At 41.8% G+C, this 26,652-nt stretch overlaps 1 protein-coding gene and 1 non-coding gene across 2 annotated transcripts in view; one reads left to right on the forward strand and one right to left on the reverse strand.

Annotated features, from left to right (window-relative positions):
* Positions 1 to 26,652, reverse strand: part of PIBF1 (progesterone immunomodulatory binding factor 1) — a 294,552-nt gene that overhangs the window by 258,862 nt on the left and 9,038 nt on the right. Inside the window, exons 3-4 of the mRNA XM_077483123.1 lie at positions 22,042 to 22,142; positions 11,421 to 11,619 (exon numbers count right to left, since the gene is read on the reverse strand). Coding sequence (XP_077339249.1) covers positions 11,421 to 11,619; positions 22,042 to 22,142 — 300 coding nt within the window. The remainder of the gene's footprint in view (positions 1 to 11,420; positions 11,620 to 22,041; positions 22,143 to 26,652) is intronic.
* LOC143986241 (U6 spliceosomal RNA) lies at positions 20,738 to 20,840 on the forward strand. The gene has a single exon (XR_013276455.1). It is a non-coding gene; the product is annotated as a U6 spliceosomal RNA (small nuclear RNA).

Consider the following 26,652-nt stretch of genomic DNA (forward strand, 5'->3'; position numbering starts at 1 on the left):
ATAAAAATAAAAAAAAAGCACCAATCAGGGCTATACAGACAAAGACTCAGAAATCAGCAGAGTAGAAGAAGCTCCTCCCAAAGATCTTTCCCTGCAGATGCCAAAGAACAGGGAAAGATCATGTGACTGCACAACAGAGTTGCAGGAATAAAGGTACTTAGAGGATTTAAAAAAAAAAACAAGACAGAAAACAAAATACAATGGCAGGATACATATAATTTATGTAAATTAATAATGGAAATTAACACTTGTCTGTTTAGTATCACTTTCAATACTTGTTTTTAATTGCTACAAATCGGCTTCCATGAGCCCTTAATGGAAGAGCTACAATTATAAAAATTAGCATTGTGGGAGTGTGAAGAATGCAGTTGCTCTATTATCACCTACTGACCATGAGGCTGCATACTGTACAATACACTGGTACACTGTTCAGGGACAAGCAGAGGATGGTAAGAAGGTGTTACTATAGGTGTAAAATGGCCTTAATTTTCGGGAGAAAAAAAAAGGCAAACATGTATGTACTACAATTACAATGTATAACTCTATTGCAGTTTTTGTATTAAACACCAGGAAAATCATAATGAAAGTCATAATTCAAAGCCATTTACTGACCATAAACCAGCATACAGGTGGTAATTTGTATGGCTTATAACGGTTTGTGGTATACTGTATTAAAGAATGTGTGTGCAAATCTTGGGCCTAAACCTCATTTGTAATGAAGGCACCTTTGTTCAGGTACTGATAGCTATAACACTGGCCAAGGTGTACTTGCAATCACCCTTATTGTATTAACTTTCTAGTCACAAATATTCACCACTCTAGTAATACCCTCAGCGTTAAATAAAATTATAAAAAAAAAAAAAAAAAAATTACCTATGCCTGAAAGCCAATGTCAGATGCCTTTCAAATTTTCAAACATAAACATTACTACCGGACACTCCCTGAAATGCCCCTGCTGCATGCACTACTGTTCTATTTGGTCTATGGAAAGTGCTGGACTGAGCTCCGCTGTAGTCAAGAGGGCTGCCAACCTTACAGCTCCCTACGAGTCAGCACTAGGCAGGCCTGCCTGCTTGTTTGAAGGAGAATCTCCTGTGGTTTTTGGGAGCAGAACAGAAGAGCTCTAAAACACTGTAGTGAAAACACCCAGGTATTCACCAACTGATAAATGGATGCTTAAAAGTCAAGCTACATACAACAGGTATACTTATCGCTAAAAAAGACTTTTCCCATCAGTGCCGTCTTCTAAAAACACAATAAACTGACTGCTTTGGTGCTGGAAAATGTTCTTTCCTGGCTGCTGTATAATAAAACAAGCAGTGAAAAGAGGACATGTGTACATTAGCAGGAAGTTCAGCTGCGCTCACAACAGGGTGGTGGAGTTCAGCTTTTGCAATCAACTTACTTGACCTCACCAATAGACTGCATCTTTCTCATTCTCATGGAATGCATTCCAAGATTCTGTACTTGGAATCATCACTAAATTGTATTACATTGAGTTGTCAATGTGAGTAATGTGAGCGATGCTGGTGGCTCACCTCGGCATGCGCACCTGCCCACCTGTGTTTCCGTATGGACTCTCCCAGCCAACATGAACCGTTCATATTGTTTTTATACCAAATTTCCTTTTGTGTCTACACTGTGAACCTTCTATGCAAGTACCTTAAAGCCAAATGCAAAGTAACCTTATTATGTAAAATCATCTGTTCAGTTCATATTTATGCACTGCAGCATGATCAGTATGTAACTACATCTATATTTCAGATAAGTCACCCAAATGTAAATCTCCCCTAATGAAGGAAAATATATACCAATAAATTCTGAAACATGTTGGGATACATGCTATAAATCTTCATGGACTGACCACAGTTTGACTCTGGCAGTACCTGGATTATTCGCCTTGGGTTTGACATATACATGTATAACTTGATTCATAGGTATACCCTGTATATTTTAACAGTATTGTCTATGGCTGTGTCTATAAAGTTTATTACGTTGTGTAATCAAAAGTGGCACTATATTGCCTTTTATCCCCCAAAGGAGCTGCTGGTTTTATTGGGCTTACCGTTACCTTCTTGACCTCGTCTCCGTCTAGGGTTTCCCATGGTAGATGGCCCAAAGTAATGTAGAAACTGACACACTGAATCTTCTTTTGGGTTATTTATTTAGAAAATAGAACAGTCTCTCAATTTAGGGTAGAGGGTAAGGAGGAAAGTTCAGTTACTTTTGGAACTGCAAGAATAGAAAGTCTCTTATAGAAATCCAGAGAAAAACCGCTTCACAGCTGGATTCTCACAACCCCCGGATAGACCTCCTCTCACTAGGCTAGCAGCCTGCAGGGTGTCAAGTAGAGCAAAGTCTCTGCCACAGACTTGGATGTAGAACACTTGAGAAAAAGTCTCTGCCACAGACTTGGGTGTAACTGAGGGACAAATTTAAAGAACTATCATACGGTACCAGTATCTCTCAGCCGGTCCGACGATACCATATAAGTGTAGATCCACGTAGTGTCCTTCAACTGAGCCTCCAGGCTCCTTCAGAGAAGCCAGCTTTGAGCATGGCCTTCTCCCGAAGTGTCCTCCCCTGGATGCTTCTCCAGTTGCTGGGCCTCTCAGATGAGATGGCACCGGACCACCCTTGAATCTTTAGGTCCCGATATCCATTCAGGCCTGTCCCTACAGTTGCTTCGCCTCGGGCTATCCAGCCTGAGGCTTGGAATTGCATGGATCCGCACCCCAGGCCAGGAGGGCCATGAGGGCTGGTTAGGAGGACCAGGACCAAACAGACAGAAAATTCTTCTGGACCGGAACCCCTAAACATGTGATGTCAGTAACTTAAATACCATCTCCCAGAATGCACAGCAGGAGAACACTCCCACTGGGCTGGCTCAGAGAAAAGAATGGCATTCAATACACCCAGCTAGACTGCGTTCTCACACTTGCTAGCGGTGACAGCGACACCTGCGGCAAGGAGAACTCAATGCAATCCAGCTAGACTGGTACTGAAACCATAATTTAGCAAAATTAGCCCTAAAACCCAACTGTGGTTTCAGGAATATTCATTTTCAGAAACAAATAGCGCATGCTCGTCAGGAGCCGGCGCTACATCTACTTTTATTTTGTGCCTAAAAAGTCCAAGGCCTCTGTTGCATTTGATGCATACCTCCTTTTTCTATATTTAGGATGTTGGCAGCTTTACCCATTCAATTACCATAAGTAGTTTTTCAATGTGAGTAATACTTTGTCCCATTCTCCCTAGGGGCCCTGTAGCACTAGCTGTCTGTTGGACAGGGCATCCTCCTTGGTGCATGGTCGCCTGACAGCTAGAGAGCCAGATCAGTCTCCGAACAGCAAGACAACCGATACGTTTTTGTATTGTAGTGCCTGTCTCTGGTTCCCAGCACTTGCCCAAGCCAAGCATCAGCAAGAGAAACGCAGAGGGGCATGTCCACTTCCCATTCCTTTTCATCCTTCTTATTGGTGCTCGCCTCAGGAAAATGCTGGAAGCCAGAGACGGGTGCAAAAAACAAAAAGCAGCTGTCTCTTTGGGTCAGTTAACTCTCTCAAAAGAGAAGTCTGAGATTTAGGAAAAAATTAAATATACCCATCTAGTTGAATGCATCATCGATCCGATGATCACTCAGTCTTTTGCAGATTCTGGAAGATGGATGGAGCCAAATACAGGGCAATCTTAGAAGAAAACCTGTTGGAATCTGCAAAAGACTTGAGACTGGTAGAGGCTCACCTTCCAGCAGGACAACGGCCCTAAACATACAGCCATAGCTACAATGGAACGGTTCAGATCAAAGCAGATTCATGTGTTTGATTGGCCTAGTCAAAGTCCAGACCTAAATCCAATTGAGAATCTGTGGCAAGACTTGAAAACTGCTGTTCACAGATTCTCTCCATCCAATCTGACAGAGCTTGAGCTATTTTGCAAAGAAGAATGGGAAAAAAAAATTCACTCTAGAAGTGCAAAGCTGGTAGAGACATACCCAAAAAGACTTGCAGCTGTTATTGCAGTGAAAAGCAGTTCTAAAAAGTATTGACTGAATACAAATGCATGCCACACTTTTTTTGATATTTTTAAAAATAAAGTTGAAAACCATTTATCATTTTCCTTCCACTTCACAATTATGTGCCACTTTCTGTTGGTCTATCACATAAAATACATTAACATTTTTGTTTGTAACATGACAAAATGTGGAACATTTCAAGGGGTGTGAATACTTTTTCAATGCACTGTATATTTCTGCATGGTTGAAAAACAAAAAGAGCATGTAGTAACCACGCAAACTAGTAGCTTTAACAGGAATGGGAGGAATAGCATGCTCAAAAACCAAACCATCATCCAAATTTATGCCTGAATCACCTAGAGATGGTAGACCGAAACGCTGGTACACCCTTACGAGGTCTATTCGGGATTACAAAAGTTCATCATTCTTCTTGAAGAAGCAATGACTGCGAGACACTGACTGGCCAAAACATATCCAGACAATGGAGGAAATGTTCTTTTACGTGACCTGGAGCCAGATGGAGGGGCGGGGAAAAAAATCCTGGTTGATGTAAAAGGCAGAACTAAATTAGGTGAGAAGGAAGTCCTGAACCTCAAACATCACCTTGCCGCTATGCAAACCAGAAAGGGCTCTTGCAAGATAAAGGCATAAGATCAGACACATGACTTCACAGAGGTGATGGTCAGCAGGGAATATCAACTTGTGGGCAAGCGTAAAGAAAGGAAACGGCGGTTTCTGAAGAGTAGAAAAAAATAGCTACAGATCCCTTGAACTTTCTGTAAAAGCATCTAAAGTTAAGAAATGAAGGGCCATAGGGCTCTAAAATAAGATAAACAGGGGGAAAAAAATGGTCTTTGAAAGTGGTAAGAAACAAAATAATGATCCAGACACAGCTGCAGAAAGCAGAAGATTTGCCTCATGGGGAAAATCCTGGGGTGGAAGCTCTGAGACTCACACCAAGTGAAGTATTACGTTCCATGTTTGATGACAGACCTAGCCAGAGGTAGGCCAGAAGATCCTGACGATTAAAAAAGTGCCAATGGAGTGTCTGCCAGGATTCTTACCAGGTTGGCATATCACATCTGTCTAGGTTAGTCCAGAGCAATAAGGATCATTAGAATGTCCTCAAATTCGATCATAGAAGTAGAGTAGGAATTTGTTTAGTGAAGGAAAAGCTTCAACCGTAGTGTACTTATCCCCTGGATCCAGGTGCGGCCAGATGAGGGAGTCTGCCTGCTGATTGTCTATGCTTGGGATGTACACTGCTCACAACCTAGAACATCAAGATCTGACTAGAACAGGATCCGATCCATCTAACCTACCATGGAAAGTCTTTTAATTCAACCCTGATAATGGAGGTACACTACAGCTGTAGCATTGTCTGATGCATCTGAATAAGTTTACTCATCAGTAGGATAGTCCACCTCGTGCAGACCCAAAGTTTTCTGGATGTTCACCAGGAGACAAAACTCCTTCAATACCAACAGGTTGTCCAAGACTCTTCCCCAGTCTAAGAGACTGGTGACTGTCATGAGAATCCTCCAAAAGTCAGGAAACAAAGACTTCCCTGATTCCAGGGCAAGATTCTCAGGCCAGGGACAACCTGGTTCTCAGTGATAAATGAATTAGTCTGTCCAAAGACCAGACAGACAAACCTGTCGCAAAATGATAGAATAGCACATTGTAGGGGTCTGGGGTTAAACTGGGTGGAACTGCCCCCAAAAAAGCTACCATCAGACCTAGACCATGCAAAAGCAAAGAGGCAGATGTCTCCAGGACTGAAATTTCTCCCCTGGAATGAATACTCTGGCCTGAGTCTGAGTCCAGGCTGTTCAAACATCAGATAGAAATCTCCCATGATGGCAGAATGTTACATAGTAAAGACTGATTGAAACTGGTAAGAGTGAAATTGGGCAACTGCAACTGTCTCTAAAAAGACTACCATTAGATCTAAAGCTGGCTATTACTTGATTGAAATTCAGCTGGTTCAGCAGAGACTGGTCGAATTTCTATTGATCAACTTCTGTACAACCATCTTTTCGGGTTTTCCCTGAATGATCAGAGCAGCTGGCTATAGCCGACAACACCGATAATTGTATTCTGATGGCGGCGAAGGCTGTTTCCCTGGACATATGGAAAGCACGCTTTATTGATGCTCATGGAAGCCAGAAAGAAAGGAGATAAAAATGTTGGTAGATTTTATGCAGAAATGCTAAATTTGACATTCAGAGCTTTGAGATTCAGAATGGGGAAAATGCCCCGTTTGGGAGTGGGTACGATAAAAGGGGTTGAAGTAAAAACACCTGGAACAGTTCTGCCACAAAACTAGAACAAATGACACCCTGATGCAGAAGAGCAGAGAGGACTCAATGGATATTTCTTAATCTGATGACATAATAAGGCTGGAGGTGAGAAACTGAAGAGGGGCAAGGAGTAAAGAAAATTGTAGCCCTGGGGGGACCACCTCCCGCATCTCCAGAGTGCAAGTGGCAAGTTGTCAAAGCTTTCGCAAAGATAAACAAAGTTACCACAATTCTGGAAAGTGGGGGTACATCTTTCTGCAGAGGAATGCTTGTCTAAAGATTTGTCAGGCTTTGAGTACCAGACCTCGCAGATGAACCAAGCTTAAAGTAGAACTATATGCAAAAACTATTCCCCCTCCCCCATTTTGGATAGAACAAGGGAGGGTTATAACCCTTGACAATGTTATTTTGCCATCCATGTCCCATTGAGGAGACTTACCTTTACTTCCTGTTCCATAGTCAGAACAAGAAGTGAGAGGAAATCCCTGCAAATTAGGGGAATCCCTTTCACGTGCACCCCCCCCCCCCCCACCCTTCACCAGAACTACTGTCTCCATTAGATTTCCCCTCTATTATTTTTCTGGGGGCAATCCAAAATGTGGGATTTTAACTTTATTTTCACTTTCAACGATAAATGGTAAACAGGACAAATAGAGAGGGGAAATCTCCCTAATGGGGGCAAGGGTATCAAAAACTTGACAGGTGTTCTAATCCAACTCAACGTCTTGCTTTTAGTTACACTTTAGGATTCTCAACTTTGGGACCAAAGAAGCAAAAGAAAGGGGATGTTTCTTAATAGATAAGCAGGAAAATTAAAAATGGGTCAGAAGAGTTATTGTCCTTTAAAGGCAATGCCGAGCAAACGCTTCTAATGCATAGGTTCTTCAGTCCATCATTAAATTCAAAGTTCCCTATGCATGTGGACAGACATGAAACTCAAATATGAGACAAGCCAGAACAGAAGGCTTTCAGCAGAATATAGTTAAAATTTGAAGTCCCAAGGCACGTTCCTCATGCACTATAATAAAAGGAATCAACCACAGCAGTAGAGAACCCTATAACAGCTGAGGGCAGAAATAGCAATCTGATGAAGAGAAAACAATAAATAAATAAATAAATAAAAACACCCTTCTCTCCATTTTGTTACAATTACCGCTGACTGAAGTCGGTCTAAAAAAAAATTCTTCCACCGGAAAGAATATAGATTCCACTTCTGATAGCAGATGTGCAAAAGGATCCCTCAACTGAACCAGTGAAGTCCAAGTCTTTGTCAGATATGGATTTTCGTGAACCCTAGGTAGAAGTAGTCCCTAAGCTGCAATACACCCAGCTCTATAAAGAAAACCTCTTTACAAGTTTCAGGGTTGCCGTTTGCACAAGAGGAAGATAGTAAACAAGAAGTCCTAACATGGGGGTGCGCTTGTGGTCACAGAGAGACTCCCCTCGCCCATCCTGTTACAAACCATAGTAAGGAAAAGCAAAACAAACAATGCTAGGGATGAGGACAAAAATAAAAATAAATAGCCCCCCAACACCCCAGAAGTACTTATAGTACCAGGGGAGCGAGAAAACCAGGACAAGGGAAAATGTCAGGGGCAACAAGCAGTGTAACCAAACGTCACTTCAGGTGGCCATGAGGTAGTCTTAACAGGGCTCTGGCCAGTGTTGTGTTCACTGAAAGTGCTTAGCTGTGAATATGCAGGTAAGAATATAGAAACGCTGGGCGCGCATGTGATAGTTCTGTGCCCAGCCATTATGTCATTGAGCTAGGAACATACAAAGAAGTTATGGTTGCCTCAGCACATGAAAACAGTTTTGAACTGCCGCTGAAAGCAAATCAAAAGCCCTTAGTGAAGATGCACTGAAATTCCTGACAGGAACAGCATCCTCAGTGCAGAAAGAAAGTATAGGGTGAAAAAAGTAGATAACATTTGCCTTTTGTGGCCATAGCAGAAAAATAATGAGGAGGGCTCCCTCATGTGGCCAGCTTGCGAAGTACAGGTGATACTTGAAAAATTTGAATACTGTGCAAAAGTTCATTTATTTCACTAATACAACTTAAAAGGTGAAACTAAAATATGTGATAGACTCTTTACATGCAAAGCAAGATAGTTCAAGCCACGATTTGTCACAATTGTGAGGATTATGGCTTACAGCTCATGAAAACCCCAAATCCACAATCTCAGAAAATTAGAATATTACATGCAATCAATAAAAAACAAGGATTCTACATAGAAAAATATTGGACCTCTGAAAAATATAAGCATGCATATGTACTCAGTACTTGGTTTGGGCCCCTTTTGCAGCAATTACTGCCTCAATGCGGAGTGGTATGGAAGCTATCAGCCTGTGGCACTGCTGAGGTGTTATGGAAGACCAGGAAGCTTCAATAGTGGCCTTAAGCTCTTCTGCATTGTTCAGTCTCATGTCTCATCTTTCTCTTGGCAATGCTCCATAGATTCTCTATGGGGTTTAGGTCAGGCGAGTTTGCTGGCCAATCAAGCACAGTAATCTCAAGGTTATTGAACCAGGTTTTGGTGCTTTTGGCAGTGTGGGCAGGTGCCAAGTCCTGCTGGAAAATGAAGTCAGCATCCCCAAAGAGCTCATCTGTGGAAGGAAGCATGAAGTGCTCCAAAATCTCCTGGTAGATGGCTGCATTGACCCTGGACTTAATGAAGCACAGTGGACCAACACCAGCAGATGACATGACTCCCCAAATCAACACATACTGTGGAAACTTCACACTGGACCTCAAGCATCTTGCAGTGTGTGCCTCGCCATTCTTCCTCTATACTCTGGGTCCATGGTTTCCAAATGAGATGCAAAGTTTGCTCTCATCAGAAACGAGGACTTTGGACCACTGAGCAACAGACCAGGTCTGTTTTTCTTTAGCCCAGGTAAGACGCTTCTTATGTTGTTTGTTGTTCAGGAGTAGCTTGACAAGAGGAATATGACATTTGAAGCCCATGTCCAGGATCTGTCTGGGTGTGATGGCTCTTGATGCTCTGACTCCAGCCTCAGTCCACTCCTTGTGAAAGTGCCTAACATTTTTCAATGGCCTTTTCCTGACAATCCTCTACAGCAGGGATATGCAATTAGTGGACCTCCAGCTGTTGCAAAACTACAAGTACCATCATGCCTCTGCCTCTGGGTGTCATGCCTGTGGCTGTCAGAGTCTTGCTATGCCTCATGGGACTTGTAGTTCTGCAACAGCTGGAGGTCCGCTAATTGCATATGCCTGCTCTACAGGCTGCGGTCATCCCTGCTGCTTGTGCAACCTTTTCTTACACACTTTTCCCTTCCACATAACTTTCTATTAATGTGCTTTAATACAGCACTTTGGGAACATCCAACTTCTTTTGCAATTACCTTTTGAGGCTTTCCCTCCTTATGGAGGGTGTCAATGATAGTTTTCTGCACAACTGTCAGATCAGCAGTCTTTCCCATGATTGTGATTCCTACTGAATCAGACTGAGAGACCATTTAAAGGCTCAGGAACCCTTTGCAGGTGTTTTGGCTTAATTAGCTGAATAGAGTGGGACACTTTGAGCCTAGAATATTGCACCTTTCCACAATATTCTAGTTTTCTGAGATTGTGGATTTGGAGTATTCATGAGCTGTAAGCCATAATTATCACAATTATGACAAATCACAGCTTGAACTATCTTGCTTTGCATGTAATGTGTCCATTTCATTTTTTAGTTTCACCTTTTAAGTCGCATTAGTGAAATAAATGAACTTTTGCATAATAAAAAATGATAATATTAGGAACAATGGACAATGGGCCAAAAGTGCAACATAAGTGGCTGTGAAATTGTTGGAGAAAACCTCAAGAGACATCATGTGCGAAAATCCCACCCATTAGGTCACCTAACTCAATAAAATCCTGGTCAAAAGGTGAAGGTAAGCATTGGCGGTTGCAGCTCAGGAAATAGTGGTGCAGACACAAAAGCCCTAAACAAGAAACGACTGTTCTAAAACATACTTACTGCAAAAAAAAATGGTCATTACTCTGTACTCTTAGACCTTTCAGCTGCCTCTGATACTCCCTTGGCCTCTGAGACTGTTCTTCCTCGGGTCGCCCACTATCTAAGTGTACCTTCAGAGTCACCTATAACTCTTTTTCTGAAGGGGTCACAAAGGTTAAGTCCTCTGATCGCTTCTATTCTCTATCTAAACCCTGGGTCAGTTGATAACCTCCCAACTTCCCACTCCTTCCAAAACCACCTCTAGGCTGATGATACCCAAATCAATCTCTCTACTCCTGTTTGCACTATAAAAAAAAAAAAAAAAAAAAAAAAATCTACTGCAAGTGTACTTGAAAGTGCACTTGGAAGTAAAGTCACTGAAGATCCAAGGGACATGGAAAATTAAAACAGCTTTTTCGCTTGCACATGATTGGATGATAAAATCAGCAGAGCTTCCACTCATTTCAGATCTACCCCTTAAGCCCCATACACACTATCAGTTTTTCTGCTGAGTTTTTCCTTCAGATTTACTAAAACCATGTAGTGCAAGGGCCTGCCTGATTGCATACAAATTGAAACTCCTAAGGTTTTACCTCATATTATATGGTTTTGGTAAATCTGAAGGAAAAACTTTAGAATGACTGCACTTTCAAGTGCACTTGCAGTGCAAAGTGGATTTGCCTTTTGTAAATGACCCCCAATGTCTTTAAAAAAAAAAAATGTAATCAACTTTATTACTTTCTTGCCATTACAAGAGAGTAAACGTGATCCAGTGGCTGCATAGGCGCTCAGATTACTTTTAAAATGATATAGCATCGCTGACTCCAAAAGAACCACTGAAACCTGAGGCTGTACAAGTACATCTGTTTCGATCAGAATGCTGGCTTATAAAAAACTGATCCATGTATGGCAGCCTAAGACTAACCAGATCAGACTCAGTAGCCATGAGAGAAAGTTTTCATTTGCTTGGGAAATGTGGAAATTACTCTAAACTTTGCATTTGAAAAGACAGAAATAATTCCCAGTGAGTAATTCCGTAGCAGCATATTGTCTAAGAATTGTGCATGTTAAATAAAAACAACCATGTCCAATTAACAGCGTATACATACAGTACATTTCACATAAAACACTTACAGACACATATTCAGGGATAGAGAGTTGATCCTCTGGTAGAACTTTCAGGTCGTCGTATATTTCCTGCGTCAGTTCCAGGTCACGTAAACTACGACGTATGTCCCCCGTTCGCTCCCTTAATTGGTGGTTCGTCTCTTCAGATTGCTTAAGCCTTTGCAAAATTGTTTCCATTTCCTTTTTCTTAATTTCTTGATCCCTCCTAATGATAGAAGGTTATTAATTTCAATTCTAGGATAAGACATTCATAAAATATAACACAATAGGCTCCACTTTATTAGCTCTAAGGAGTAAGAAAGCTACTACATTAAATAAGGACTATAGAATTAAACACAGCAATGTGCATAAAGATATTGGAATATACAATATTCTGTCACTAGTGCTAGAGTGTATCAAGCACTACAGTGGAAAGGTTCTTTTAAAATAGACATGGATGCAAGCATACAGGTCAGCTATGCATAGTTATTTATTAAATTACATTTTATTGCAATAAAGTCTGTAGAAGATGTGGTCAGAAATGACCATATCCTATAAAAAAAAAAAAAAAGCCCACAAAACAAATAAAAAGTAGTAAAAGTCTAGCATATCACTTCAAGTAGGCTTGCTCACCAAGTATAGGACCAAGTTTTTTTTTATCTCAGGGGAGATGGGACCACTTGGATATTAAACAGACAATAAACTACACCCTTATTCTCAAATAATAATCCATATGCATTCACTACTTAAAGTGATTGTAAGTCGAATTCTTTTTGTTAAAGAGGTTTAACTTATCTCCTCTGTGCCATGGTATACAAAGTGGAATGTTTTTTACTTTAATGCAGAGAATGCATCAGGGTAAAAAACCTTTAATGCTGTGTACACATGACAGGACTTTCCGGCAGACTAAGTACGATGGTCTTCCCGACGGAGTTTCGGCGGACTTCAGACGAACTTCCCAAACGAACGGACTTGGCCACACACAATCACACCAAAGTCCGATGGATTTGAACATGATGACATACGACCAGACCAGAATAAGGAAGTTCATAGCCAGTAGCCAATAGCCAAAAGCTGCCCTAGTGTCGTTTTTCGCCCGTTGGACTAGCTTACAGGCGAACGGATTTCTCGTCTGGACTCAAGTCCGTCAGAAAGATTTAAAACATGTTCTAAATCAAAAGTCTGTCTGATTTTTCAGCAGAAAAGGTCTGATGAAGCCCACACATGGTCAAATTGTCAGACGGATCCGGCCATGTGTACATGGCGTTAGAGTTAAGGACCACTTTATTGGCCTGTAATCAATTTTTCCCAATATTATATACATACTTGCAAAGGATTTTATTTGTGAACCAGAATTTTGTGTCACTTTTTGTTCACATTTCTGCACTAACAATTGCAGATTAGATAAAATTGTGTTTTTCAATTTGTGATAAAGGGTGGCCTAGGAGGACGCCCTTCACTGCAGCTATGTAAAACACAACCAACTGTCTGCATGCAGGACTCTAGGTGCACTCACAGTACACCACATTTAACAATAAGTATCTGAATTGTGCAAAAGCCTACAATTGCGAGACAGGACAATGCTTAATTTTTACTGCACTGCAGCCCCAGTAAGGCCAGCCGTACATGGTACATGGTTCAAACCATTATTGGACAGGCTGAATATACCAATAAACTTGGGTGCAGCCAGCCTGCTGTATTCTGTTACGATTATAGCCAGCGGCTACTATAGCCTCTAGCAATAATCACGGTCTTCTCCCAACGGGGATGGCCTTGGTGATAATAATCCAGCCACTAGTTGCAGAAAATAAAATTTGTACCATTTATGGCATTCCTTAGTGAAAGCCCTATTTTTCTTTTTACAAAATAAGACACTGTAATAGAGCCTCTAGAGTTGTAATGTGGCCAGACTCCACAGTTGTGGAATAGGTTATTTTAAAATCAGTTACTTAAACAGCATTAAAAATTTGAAAGACAAAAACAAAAAAATGATATGTCTTGATCATCATCACAATCTTTACAGTTTATTCTAGGAGTAAAAGATGCAACAAGCTGAGCAGGTTAGCCATCTCTTCTCCTTGCCTGGCCACTGACTTACATTATGGTCATCGCAGGGGGGTACCAAGGATACCAAAGTCTTCCCATGTTAATTGGAAATCTAATTCTGCCCTGGGGACTGAAGCCTTTTTCAACCTTTGAGAGACAGTTTCTAGGACTTTGATCCTGGTCACAAATTAGTTGCCTAAGGTTTTTAGTAGAACAGTTTAAAAGGTAACCAGTAATAGCTTAAAGACATGAGTAACTGAAGGTGTCAGGTGTTTGTGGGAGTGCTTTTCTTGTTTAATTCATTTATGGCATATAGCTCTAAATTATGCAGAGGCTCCTAAATAACACATACCGTACCTATCTAAACATTAGTAAGCAAGTTTTACTGTAGATGTGCGATTGTTGTGATGCAGTGTGCCAGTATTCCATAATTCAGTGTGATATACATTTTTTTTTCATAATATTCTAACCAGTTGTAGTATAAAGAAATTACATTTAGTAAACATTTCTTTGTAAAGAATATTCACAAAGATTACAAAAGTTGCCATTGTATTGTTACAACCCAATATGAACTGATTGCCATATTTAGTTTTCTTATGAAAATAGCAAACAAAACATTTTGGACTTGGACAGAATGGGGGAAAGTTCTCCCCTACCTACCTCAGCGTCACCTACAACTCCACCTCCTCCTTTTCCTTATTCAGAATAGGTCCCCCATGGCTCAGTCCTGTGTCCCTTCTATCCTCCATCTACACCTCCTCCCTGGGTCTGTGTTTAACCTCCTGTGGCTTCCAATATCATCTCTACACCAGCAACACCAAAAATCTCTTTCTCTACTCCTCAGTTCACCCCTATGGTCTTCTTATGTCAGTTAGTAAATTAGTGATGCACATCAGCATGAATATCACATATCTTCCTTAAACTAAATCTTTCAAAATCTTCCTCTTCTTGTATCCCCTCCTCTGACTTTTCCCATTAAGATCAATAACACAACTAGTCATGCGCCTCGCCTCAAGCCAGGGTGTCGGGTGTAATCCTGACTCGGACTTCTCCTTTGCACCCCACTTCCAATCACTGTTTTAACCTCTGCAACATCTCAAAAATATATCCCCTCTTAACTGACACCACAAAGCTTCTTATTCAGTCCCTGGTTTTCTCTCATCTCATCTATTGCAACTCCCTCATCATTGACCAACCTCTATATAAACTATTCCCCCTCCTACAGTCTATCATTAACAATGCTGTAAAACTCATCCACCTTACTAAACATTCAGCATCCACCACCCCTCTCTTCCTTCATCCTTCACTTTTTATCAACCAGCCTATGAAATTAAAAATAATAACCATACAAAGCCATTCACATCTCTGTCCCCAACCACATTACCAACCTCATCTCATATTATCATACAAAGTGTGTCCTCTTCCCAAGACCTTTTGCTTCCTAGCTCCAATCATTATCTCCTCCCATGCTCGGTTCCAGGGCGTCTCCAGAGCCCTTCCCAACCTCTGGAATTCGCTAACTTAATCTGTCTGGCTTTCTCATACCCTGTCTGCCTTTTGGATATTCCTAAAAACTCACCTCTGAAGGAAAGCCTATCCTGCCTCAACCTAAAACTGTACTACTACTTTCTCTGTAAAACGCTATGCAATCTGTTACCGCTATATAAATCCTGTATAACAATAACCCCTATCAGGTTTTAAATTCAACCTGGGCCATTTTAGGGACATTTACCCTAGCTTACTTCTCTGTAAACAGTTTCGGTGGGAGGAAACGAGGGAAAAGTTTCAACAGCAGTAAAAACTAAAAAACACATCCAACAATGTAAAGGACATTTCAATCCACATTGTAAAGATGAAATTGGCTACATTCGTAAAGAATAGTACACAATTTGTCAAGTTTCAAAATTTGCAATGAATTGAATACTGAATGCACTCTTAAAGTGGTTGTAAACTCTCTCTCACAACTTTGTCCCATGTGAATCAGCATAAAAAAACACTAATGAACACTGCTTGTAGATATCCCCTTACTTGCATAGTATTGTTGTAATCCTTTTTGTTCTTTAGAATGACATCACTGAGCATGCCCATATCTCCCATGATTTACGGCACACTCTGTGTGCTTGTCTATCTATTATCAGGACTTCCTACGGCACAACACTGAAATCCCACGAGACTGCATAATCACTCAGAGCTTCCTACTACACCCCATGTGACATCACATGGAGTGGAAAAAAAGGCATTGGACAGCATTACTGCAGTCTTATCAGCTGAAGCTGATAAGACTGACATTAGTAAACACTAGATAATTGGTGCAAGTAAATACTATGAAATAAAACAAGTCAGCTATGAGCAGGGAAGCAGGGTTGCCATAGAAACGTTGGATTGAGAAAGAGGCTTGGGTAACAGTACAGGAAGTGCTCAATGTAAGGGCGGAAATACACTCTACTGTGGACTCAGAAAACAATACTTAAGATGGCACTGCCTTACCCCTGGAAACAAGTTTTTTTTTAAGTTTCTTTAAAGCAGGAGTTCCGCCGTTTTTTTTTTTCGTTTTTTTTTTAAAGCCAGCAGCTACAAATACTGCAGCTGCTGACTTTTAAAATAAGGACACTTACCCGCCCAGCACGCCCGCGATGTCGGCACCCGAAGCCAATCTCTGGATCGTCTCTCGGGTGCTGCCGCCGCCATCTTGGGTATGGGAATCAGGAAGTGGAGCCTTGCGGCTTCATTTACCGGTTATACTGCGCATGCGCGAGTCGCGCTGCACAATAAGGATGGTCTCCGCTGTCTCTGGGATCAGTGTGTTTCCCAGCAGACAGCAGGGGACCTGCGGAAAGGGGCGTAGATTCTGCGGATATCTATGCCAGAAGTGGGTGCAGATACCTGTACTGTACAGGTACCTGCACCCCCCTCCCCCCTGAAAGGTGCCAATTGTGGCGCCGGGGGGGGGGGGGGGGGGAGGGTTCCAATGAGCGAAAGCTCCACTTTAAGTAAGTAATATGTGATTTGGGCTTGATTACAGTGGCTACAGTTTGATAATTACTTATTATAATGAACTAAATGAAAAGAAGCATAGGAGTGGGAGAGTTTACTTCCTCTTGAAGTTTTTTTTTACCTTCATTGAAAAAATGCATATAGGTAAAAAGCTTCCGTGTGCTGCTCCCCCACAGCCCCCCCCCCCCAATACTCACCTGAGCCCCCTCTCGATCTAGTGATGTGCACGAGAGCCTCACCAGTCCCGGGTATCTCTCTCTTCATTGGCTGAGACAACCAATCACAGTCATTGAGTTAATAAGGAGAGAGTGGGGGGCGAGTATGAGCCATGGCTCTCTGTCTTATGGATGCATAGAGTAGGGCTTAGGAGTGCGCATACACCAATGCCCCCATAGCAGGTGGGCATTGGTCAAGGGGGAGGTGCCAGGAGCACCAACTGGGGACCTGAGAATAGGAGGATCAGGGCTGCTCTGTACTAAACCATTGCAAACAGCTGGTAAGTATATTATGTTTGTTATAAAAAAAAAAAAACACAAACTTTTAAAATACCACTTTAAGCCTTTCCTGCACCTGATCTGTACAAAAATGCTTCCCAGGGCTCACGTTGAGGACACAGCCAGCAATAAAGGTTACAACGCTTATCTTCAGTGTGTTGTGTTTAATATTATAACTGAATTACAGTATTTAAAAAAGTATTAAAAACTGTTTTTTATTAAAATGTTATGGTTTTTTAAATTTTAATTAATTTATTTTTTATTATAGTATGACAAAAACACCACAAAAACTGTTTTTTATTAAAAGTGTACAAACAATTGGCCTCACTACATGGACCTTTGCAGGCATTTTATATTTCTTGAGTAATATTTACAGCTGTTTTACCATACCAGGTGAGTCACAGCTTGCACATACAGCTGTTCATACAAGTGAATTGCTGTGCATGGCTATAGTATTTATATTTGGGATAGAGGTTGCACAGGAAAGCATGGAGAACTTTACACTAGGCATATAAAATGCATGCAAATATTCCTGTGCATGAGGCCCAATGTATAAATAAAATTAATAAAACTATTAATCAGGATAACCGACACATATTAATGATGCTGTATTTGACCTGGGCATCTAGGCATCATAGACCTCAAAAGATTTAAACACATTTACAAGACCAAGCAAGCATCTTTTACATAAATATTAAACAAAAGGAAAAAGTAAATGAGAAATTATTATTCTTCCAGTAACATTTCTCTATATAGAGATACAAATCTTGACCCAGAGCAAAAGTATAATGTTACCGTTTAAACGAAGGTTGCAAAGAAAATATGCCTGAACACAGCAAAACATTAAAGTAGAATTCCAGTCAAACCCCAACTACTCTTAAAGTGTTACTAAACCCACAACAGCAAAATCAGTCTGTATATGCAGTAAAGCATGCTTGTTACACTCACTGTGGAACTTAAGGGGTTAATCCTCTGCATTGTGCAAAAAGGCAGTTTGATCCTGTATGCACAGATCCTCCTCTTATTGCACTGCCCCCAAAACATGTCTGGATAAGACAGAGTTAGTGGAGTCAGGCTGCACATGTTCAGTTTGATGTGTATTGCTAGAGTTGTTTTTTTCTTGGGAGAGTGAATGCGATCAGCACAGGGCCAATCAACACTGTCCAGACAGAGGGTCAGGGGTCCTGTATCCTGATAGGACAGCCAGTGCGGTATGAAATCTCCTCCTACAAGCTTCAACCAGGCACTGATAGCAGACTTGTGAATTCTATATACTGTTGATGAGAAAGGGTAATTAGCAGTAGCAGCTGGTGCTCCATTTTTTTGAGGGGACACCAATCTGGTCTCAGGACCCTGTAGAAGTCTATGTGTCCGGCGCCCTGCATGGAGATTAGAAGCCGGGAGCATAGAGATTAGGGGGACCCTTATGAAAGGGCCACCGCTGTTTAGCAGTTTATATTTAGTAAAATTACTGCATTTCCATGTTCTGTGTACTGTGGGAGACCATAGTGAATGCAGGGTCCTGGGTTTAGTAACACTTTAAATGCTACTTTTCCTTTCTACTTTCCTAAAACCTAATTTTGGCTAACCTGTGTAAGAAAAGATCTATATACTTACCTTTTTCCAGGCCACTCCAGTTTGATCACCTGATCTCCTGTGTCAGCAGAAAAATGGAGAGGGCGCACAACTGCTGGTAATGCCTGAAGCAGTGACATCGCCCATAAGCTTACTATGGGCCATCTGTTATCGGCAATCCCTCCCCTACCACACAACTGGCTCTGGCTGAAAGAGGGGAGCTGATCACATGACTGGACCAGAGTGCCCTGAAAATAAGTATACAGATATTTTCCTACACTGGTAATCAAAACAGGTGTTTGGGGGGGGGGGGGGGGGGTATTTTTAATTTTTTTTTTTACAGAAAAGCACAGTGGCACACACCACTGTGGCAGCACAGTGGTGTAGTGGTTAGCAATCTCACCTAGCAGTAAAAAGGGTCGCTGGTTCGAATCCCAACCACAACTCTACCTGCCTGGAGTTTGCATGTTCTCCCTGTGCCTGCGTGGCTTTCCGCCGGTTACTCCGGTTTCCTCCCACAAACCAAAGACATGCAGGTAGGTTAATTGGCTTCAGTCCAAAATTGGCCCTAGTATATGAATGGGGACTGTGGATTGTGGGCTCCTTGAGGGTAGGGACCAATATGAGTGTGTAATGTACAGGGATAGGGATTGTAGACACCCAGGTTGAACTGGATGGACTGGTGTCTTAATTCAACCTTACCAACTATGAAACTATGAAAATGAATCCTGAGTGAATATGATCTGAGGTATTTTTAAGAGTATTAAATTAATAATTGAGCTTCATTTAAAACAATTTATTCAGTTCACATATACAATTGCAGCTATATTTAGTTATATAAACTGGGGGAACTAATGCGCAAGTTCCCCCTGTTTAAAAATAAGTAAATATTATCAATAAACTATGTTAAAATGTTATACACATTTTTATCTGAAATGAAATCTTTATTTATTTTGGCAATAACATATGGGCGGATTTCTGCCAGTCACAGGTTGTTTCACACCCCTCCAGCCTGTCTTAGAATAACAGGCAGGTGAAGCCACCATCAATCAAGATGTAACATCCCATCCCTATTGGGTTTAGCTTAGTGGGCATGGAGAAGGGAGGGGGTGAGGAAGTGAGTGGGCTGGCATTTACCACCGTGTATACACCCACATGTGTGACTCTATAGTCACATGGGCTGATCAGATGTGGTAGGGAGAAAATGCTCATTGTAGAAAATACACTGAAAACTGAGCATGTGCACTAAGCTTCTAACACTGCTCTGCAAAATTTCCAACTGCAGTGGGGATATGAAGGGGAAGGTAGAGAACAGCAGGATCAACCAGGTTTTTTGCAGAATACAGAAAATTAATCCTGAGTGAATATGATCAGCAAGTAACACACTATTTAGTGATAGTTTAGGGGTGCACCGAATGTTTTTTTTTGGTGCCGAAACGGATACTGAAAATGAAAAATGCACTAGGCCGAAAACCGAAACCGAAAATGATTTTTTAAAAAAATATTTTCATACAGGAGATGGTCAGAGACTGCAGACATGCTACAGGAGATGGTCAGAGACTGCAGACATGCTACAGGAGATCAATGCAGCATCATCAGTCCCCGTCAGATGCAGCCTGCCTGATAAAACAAATGCATGCACAGTGTTTTCCATGTATTCCAATAGCTCTAGTTCACACGGTGTGGAAACTAACTGCATAGTGTGAACTAGAGCCACTGGAATACATGGAAAACACTGTGCATGCATTTTGTGAAAAAAAAAAAAAAGGCACACAGAACTGCATCTGGTGTGAACTGGCCCCAAGCAGGCTACCCGGTTCCGTTCCAACAGACTTCTATTCGGAATGATCATATAGTTACCTCTACTAGCAATAACAACTAATCCTTCCCCATTCTATCACATGGCGATAAAAACCTAGCTGGGTCAAAATCAATTCAATTCAATTCACAGCTCCGTGACACAGGGAGATCACCGCTCTGTGGGGAGGGAGGAGAGGAGGAAAGGAGGAGGGAGGACTGAGGACTGGGGCGAGCCAGGAAACCCCCCGCCAATGGGCGACACCAGGGGTCCCCATTTTCGGCAAGATTTTACTTTCGGCAATGTGTTGAAAAATTTTCGGCCGATGTGTTTCGGTGGCCGAAATTTCGGTGCATCCCTAGTTTTTATAGATGTGGGTTTAATGACACCTTAAGTACACTAGTGTATCTAATATAAAAAAAAATCCACATTCATGTGCTCGCTTCGTCAGCACAAAAAAAAAATGGAACGATACAAAGAAGATTAGCACGGCCCCTGAGCAAGGATGACACACAAATTCATGAAGCATTCTATATATATATATATATATATATATATATATATATATATATATATATATATATATATATATAAAGTTTCACATTCTTTTTTACTACTTCAACAATTCTACTTCTGAACTCAATCAATTGTGGCTTATTTGCTGCTCGGCAAACAGAAGAGAGCATTTTTTTCCCCAAATTAAAGTGGTTCTACAGGCTGAAGGTTTTTTACCTTCATGAATTCTATGCATGAAGGTAAAAAAAAAAAACACTCATTGTGCAGCTACCCCCTCAGCCCCCCACCCTTTACGCACCTAAGCCCGACTTCGATCCAATAACATGCTCAAGAGCAGAAGCTTCCTCGGGTCACTCTACACTCTATCCTTATTGACACAGACACACAAAGGCAGCTCAGGAACGAGCATGCACGAGTGCCCCCAGAGCAAGCAGCTTGCATTGGGGGCATTTAACAGGGGGAGGAGCCTGTAGCGCCAGCAGAGAATTTAGGGGAAAAAAAAAAAAAGAAGGAGGATAGGGCTGCTCTATGCAAAACCATTACACAGAGCAGGCAAGTATAACATTTGTTATTAAAAAAAAAAAAAAAAAAAACTGAACCTTTACAAACGCTTTAAGTTAATTCCTCAAGGAGTTTTTATTTTTTGGGGATTTTTGCAAGAAAGAAGATATGGCACGTTATGGGAAAGCATTAAGGCCACTGTAGATTAAATGTGATATTTATCAAGCTGAGAATAGGGAGAGGTGTTTTGCTTATTCTATAAAATAATTTTTATTTTTTTCTGGTAACATTCAATGGACCTCATTACTAGTGCAGCCGAGAGGGGCAGAAATTTACCCGATTCCATGAAAGTCAGTTAAGTTGGACTTAACACCCATCTCAAACCCCACACTTTGGCATTCTGTATCTGCACCAGGTTCTCTGAGAGGTGAACCACATTTTTACCAAGACAATCCTCCTATAGCACATTGCCAAAGTACATAAATGCTGGTTTCAGCATTTTTAATGTCCCGCAAGTGCACGGCTCCAGAGTAGTCAAGCACTCGGGCTTTCACACTGGAGTGACAGGAGAGGCGCTTGACATGTGCTTTTTTTTAGCGCTAAAACATCTGTAAAGCGCCTCAGTGTGAAAAGTAGCCTTAACAAGGAGAAAAATAAAAATAAAAATCGGTGCTCCAATTGCAGGCACTTAATACCATGTATTATTCCTGGTACAATGTCCTACCTGACATCTTCCTGTTGGATTTTGGTCTGGGTTTCAAGTTTGTGTGTTAGGATTTGTTTCTGATAAAGTGCATCATTCAATTTCTCTTCAAGTTCTTCAATCTACAAAAATGCAAAGCAAATGTAAGTTTAATAAGGTCACAGATTTTATAAAAAACGTGCAATATGTGCAATGAAACTAAAATCAGAATAAGACACACAACAAGAGCAATACACCATACCTTTGGAATTAATGCATACAGGGTAAGCATTAAACTATGTTTAATAAGCTACATTTCCAGCATTTATTTAATAATATTTTACGATTAAAGGGTGCATGTTCCACTGCACACTGGCTGTTTAAAGTCTACAGAAGTAGCATCAAACCAACTTCATATACAATAAGATTTGGACAACTTTTGGATAAATGGAGCCACCTAGTGATCAGAAATAGGAATATTATAATCATAAACTGCCCAGACCAGGTCTACCAAACCCAACAAATATGGTTGAAAAAGTTGCTGAAGCTACAACGTATTGCTAATATGTGCAGTAATCTTAAAGCGTCCTAAAACTAAGCTATCACCATTAAAAGACTGAAAATCAAATATAAAAAAAGATATTACCAAATGCACTTGAAAATTGCTCCTAGCAGTTACAAACAAGACCTGCTCTTGATATATAATAATAATACGTGTGTAGCAATAGAATACATATTTTCTTCATTTTTTTTTTTTCCATGAACAATTTTTATTCAAAAGATATGCAGACATACAAGTAATGCACATGCAGTTGTATTCCAAAAAGAAAAACAGTGTACAAAAGGTCATTAACAGTGATGTAAGAAGACTGGTCAACAAAAGAAAACACAAACTTGTTGCTCGTAAGGTGGGCTAATAAAGAGCCCCATACTGGGAGCTGGACCTATGTCAAAGGCCCCAGCTTAATTAAAGTGTCAATAGTTGCGCAAACCAAGGACAACACACACACAACACACACACAAAAAAAAAAAAAAAAAAAAAGGGGGGGGGGGGGAGGGGGATACAGACAATAAATGAGGAGGGGGGGAGTAGGGTGGGGGGAGGTGAGGGGGTAGGTTTTCTCTCAACTCTGCGCTCCCCGCACCCCGCCGAACCCGACGATAATAATGGTTGGAGCTCCGGACATCGGGAGAGGGGGGTGTTTCCACTCCAGCTACCCCCTCCCAAGGCCATTCGATTCCTAGAGGGGCAGGTTTAAGCCACACCAAACTTTCCAGTTCATGAGAGTGAGCTCTCTCTGAGGGTTTTATAAGCCTGAGAGTATTTGAACGACAACCAAGGGTGCCAAGTCACTGCGTAGGAGGACATTTTATCTAACGCTGTATGTATGATTTCTTCCATAGCTGCTGTCTGATTGATACGATTCGTCCATTCCGAAAGAGTCGGGATGGAGGTGGTTCGCCAATGCTTAGGGATACATAGCCTGGCTGCGTTAATCATATGAATAGCTACTGAGGACTTGTAGCACTTTTTGGGGATGTCTGTAAGATGGAGCAGATACTGGGCAGGGACAAATTCTAGCGAAAGCTCGAGATCATTGACGTAACTTCGTGAATTTTTTTCCAGAATGGCTGGATAGCGGGGCAAAACCACCAGATGTGGATCAGGGTACCACACTCCTGACCACAACGCCAACAATGCTCTGGAATGGTGGGTGAGATCCTATGTAATAAATCGGGAGTTCTGTACCACCGCGTCCTCAGTTTGTAGCCGTTCTCCTGCAGGGTGGTGTTAATTGTACCCTTATGGAGGAAGAAGTTAATTTTTTCCCACGAATCATCCAGAATCTCTCTGCCAAGGCTCCTCTCCCAGAATCTCCTTTCCCGCTGTAGACTCTTCGGAATGGGCCCCTGGAGGGAGCCATATAAAATAGAGATAACATGTCTCTGGGGAGAGGAACCCGAGCAGAGCGACTCCAGAGTCGTAGGCACTCTGGTAAACCCACTTTTTTTTTGGATCATCTAAAAAATGCTTGATTTGGAGGTAAGACCAAAATGGAAAGGAGCCCAATTTGGAGATCCCCGCCAGATCCGCTCTGCTCATGAACCTGTTTCTGCAAAAGAAGTGTTTGGCAAGTATCTCCTCAAAGGGCCACTCCTTCTCAAGGAAATTTCTGTCCAAGCCCGGGGCAAAGTCTGGATTATTGCACAGGGGGGTGATGGGGGAAAGTTGGGCGGAAACGTCGTATTTTGAACAAGCTTTTTTGAAGACCTCCAGTGTAGGGGCAATAAGGGGATGTGTTGAGACCCCGCTCAGAGTGGTGGCTTTCATAGTCCAGGGAAGAGAACGGAGGTCTGCATTGGCAATCAGGTTTTCTAACCCCACCCATTGTTTACAGCTACTATGAATCTTCCAGTCCACAATATGAGCTAGATGTGTAGCCCAATAGTAACGGTGTAGGTCAGGTAGACCAATGCCCCCCACATTTTTCGCGCAAGTCGATGTGTCCCAGCTAATCCTAGCCCTATTCCCCCTCCAAATAAAGGAACAGCAAATGGATTTGTACGTAATGAAAAAGGAAGGGGGGATATGAATCGGTATTGTTTGTAGTTTGTACAAGAGTCGGGGCAGAACCGTCATTTTAAAGATGGATGCGCGTCCAAACCAAGATATGTGTGGCTTATCCCACCTTTGTGTGTTTGACTTAAGTCGACTGATTTCGGACGGGAAATTTTTGCTATAAAGTTGGGTGAGATCAGACGGTAGTTGAATGCCTAGATATTGAATCGCGTCGAGATTCCATGGAAAGGGAAAGTTGAGCTGACATTGTTTGACCGTGTCTGGTGGTAGAGAAACATTAAGTGCGTAAGATTTTTTATAATTGATCTTAAGATTCGAAATCGATTGGAAGTGCTGCAGTTCTTGAAGCAGGTTAGGCAGGGACGTGATGGGGGAAGTGAGGGAGAAGAGCATATCGTCTGCAAACGCAGCGATCTTGAATTCCTGGTCTCGTACTTTTACACCTTTAATGTTTGGGTTGGCCCGGACGCAGCGCAAGAATGGCTCTAGTGAAAGCACGTATAACAGGGGGGACAGCGGGCACCCCTGTCTCGTCCCATTATGTATGGAGAAGGCATCCGACAGGTGGTTGTTTACCCTGACCGGAGCCTGGGGATTGGCATATAAGGCCATAATGCGGGCTCTCATCAATGGGCCCACCCCAATTGAGTCCAGGACTGATGCCATATAATCCCATGCTACCCTGTCGAACGCCTTCTCCGCATCTAAAGCCAGGAAGAAGCCCTCCTGTCCCGAGATCTTAAGCCAGTGATGCAAGTTAATCGCCTTGATGGTGTTGTCCCTGGCTTCGCGTCCAGGGACAAACCCAACTTGGTCCAGGCCAACCCAACCTGGGACCAGGTGTGCTAAACGTGTGGCCAAAATTTTTGCGTAGAGTTTGACATCTACGTTTAATAGGGAGATTGGGCGGTAGCTGGCTACATCAGCCGGGTTTTTGTCCTCCTTGGGGATTACAACAACATATGCTTCCAAAAGCCTGTTTCTTCATTTGTTATATGCAGCGGTGAAAAATAAAGTGGTCATTTTTTTTTTGTAAGGAAAGTTGAAATGATTTAATTTAAATGAAGTTATTTATCCTGCAAGCAGGTTTTGCTATTTCAGAGAATTACCAATAATTATTTAGGCAGCATTCACATGTGAGCAACAGAATGGGTCGCATTTTTTTTTTTGGTGCGTTTGTCCAGAAATAGAGCAATTATTCACTTGAATGGGCTGCCTGATGTACAACAAACAAAATAACGCTTGTACATTTTTTTTTTGGCACTGAGCAAAGTACATTTTACTTTCTGTGTTTTGCAGTGTTTATTTGCACAATTTAATATAGGAGTGCTACCCCTGTTCAGGGTACCATTAAAGTGGTTATAAACCCTCTCAAATAGCCAGTGAAGTGAATAGCCGCAGATAATACACAAAGATGAAATAAATCCTCTTATAAAGGCTTTATTTGTTTATCAGCAGCAATCTCTTCTCTACATCACTTCAAAGTGCTGAATTTAGATAAAATCCTTATTTATCTGTCAATAGCACAGGAGGAGGGGACAGGGAGCTGAAGTCAGAGCTCTTGTACATTGTGTGAGAGGTGATTGGAGGAAAGGCACACCCTTTCCTCCACACACAGCACAGGAACGAAGGAACAATGCAGAGCTGTGTCGTGAATAAACAAGCTGTGTGCTGAGCTCTCCTCCCCCGTCACCATTTCATCTCTGGTGTCAGGACAACTTCTCAGAAGGAACTCATGCTGATGACAGAAGAACGAAGCACCAGAGAGAAACGACATTTAGAGCTCTGGAGAGACAAGTAAACACTACAGATATATGTTCTTTGTTCAAACACTTTAAGAAATAATGCCATCACTAGCTTGATGAGCATTTTGCCACCTTGTTCAGTTTTTTTCCAAAAATGCTGGCAGAAACATGCATTTCTGTCTGTGTTCTGGGAACGCTTAGGTGTGATTGCAGCCGCTGGTGAAGCAGACACGGGCACAGCCTGCATAATTCTATGGGTGGTCAGATGTAAACGGGCCACCTGTTTGTTTACATCCGACTGTCATCCGATCCGCCCGATGGATGGGG

This window comes from Lithobates pipiens, unplaced genomic scaffold, assembly GCF_037356315.1.
Source record: "Lithobates pipiens isolate NorthernLeopardFrog02 unplaced genomic scaffold, aLitPip1_a1.2 Scaffold_16, whole genome shotgun sequence".
Classification (NCBI taxonomy): domain Eukaryota; kingdom Metazoa; phylum Chordata; class Amphibia; order Anura; family Ranidae; genus Lithobates; species Lithobates pipiens.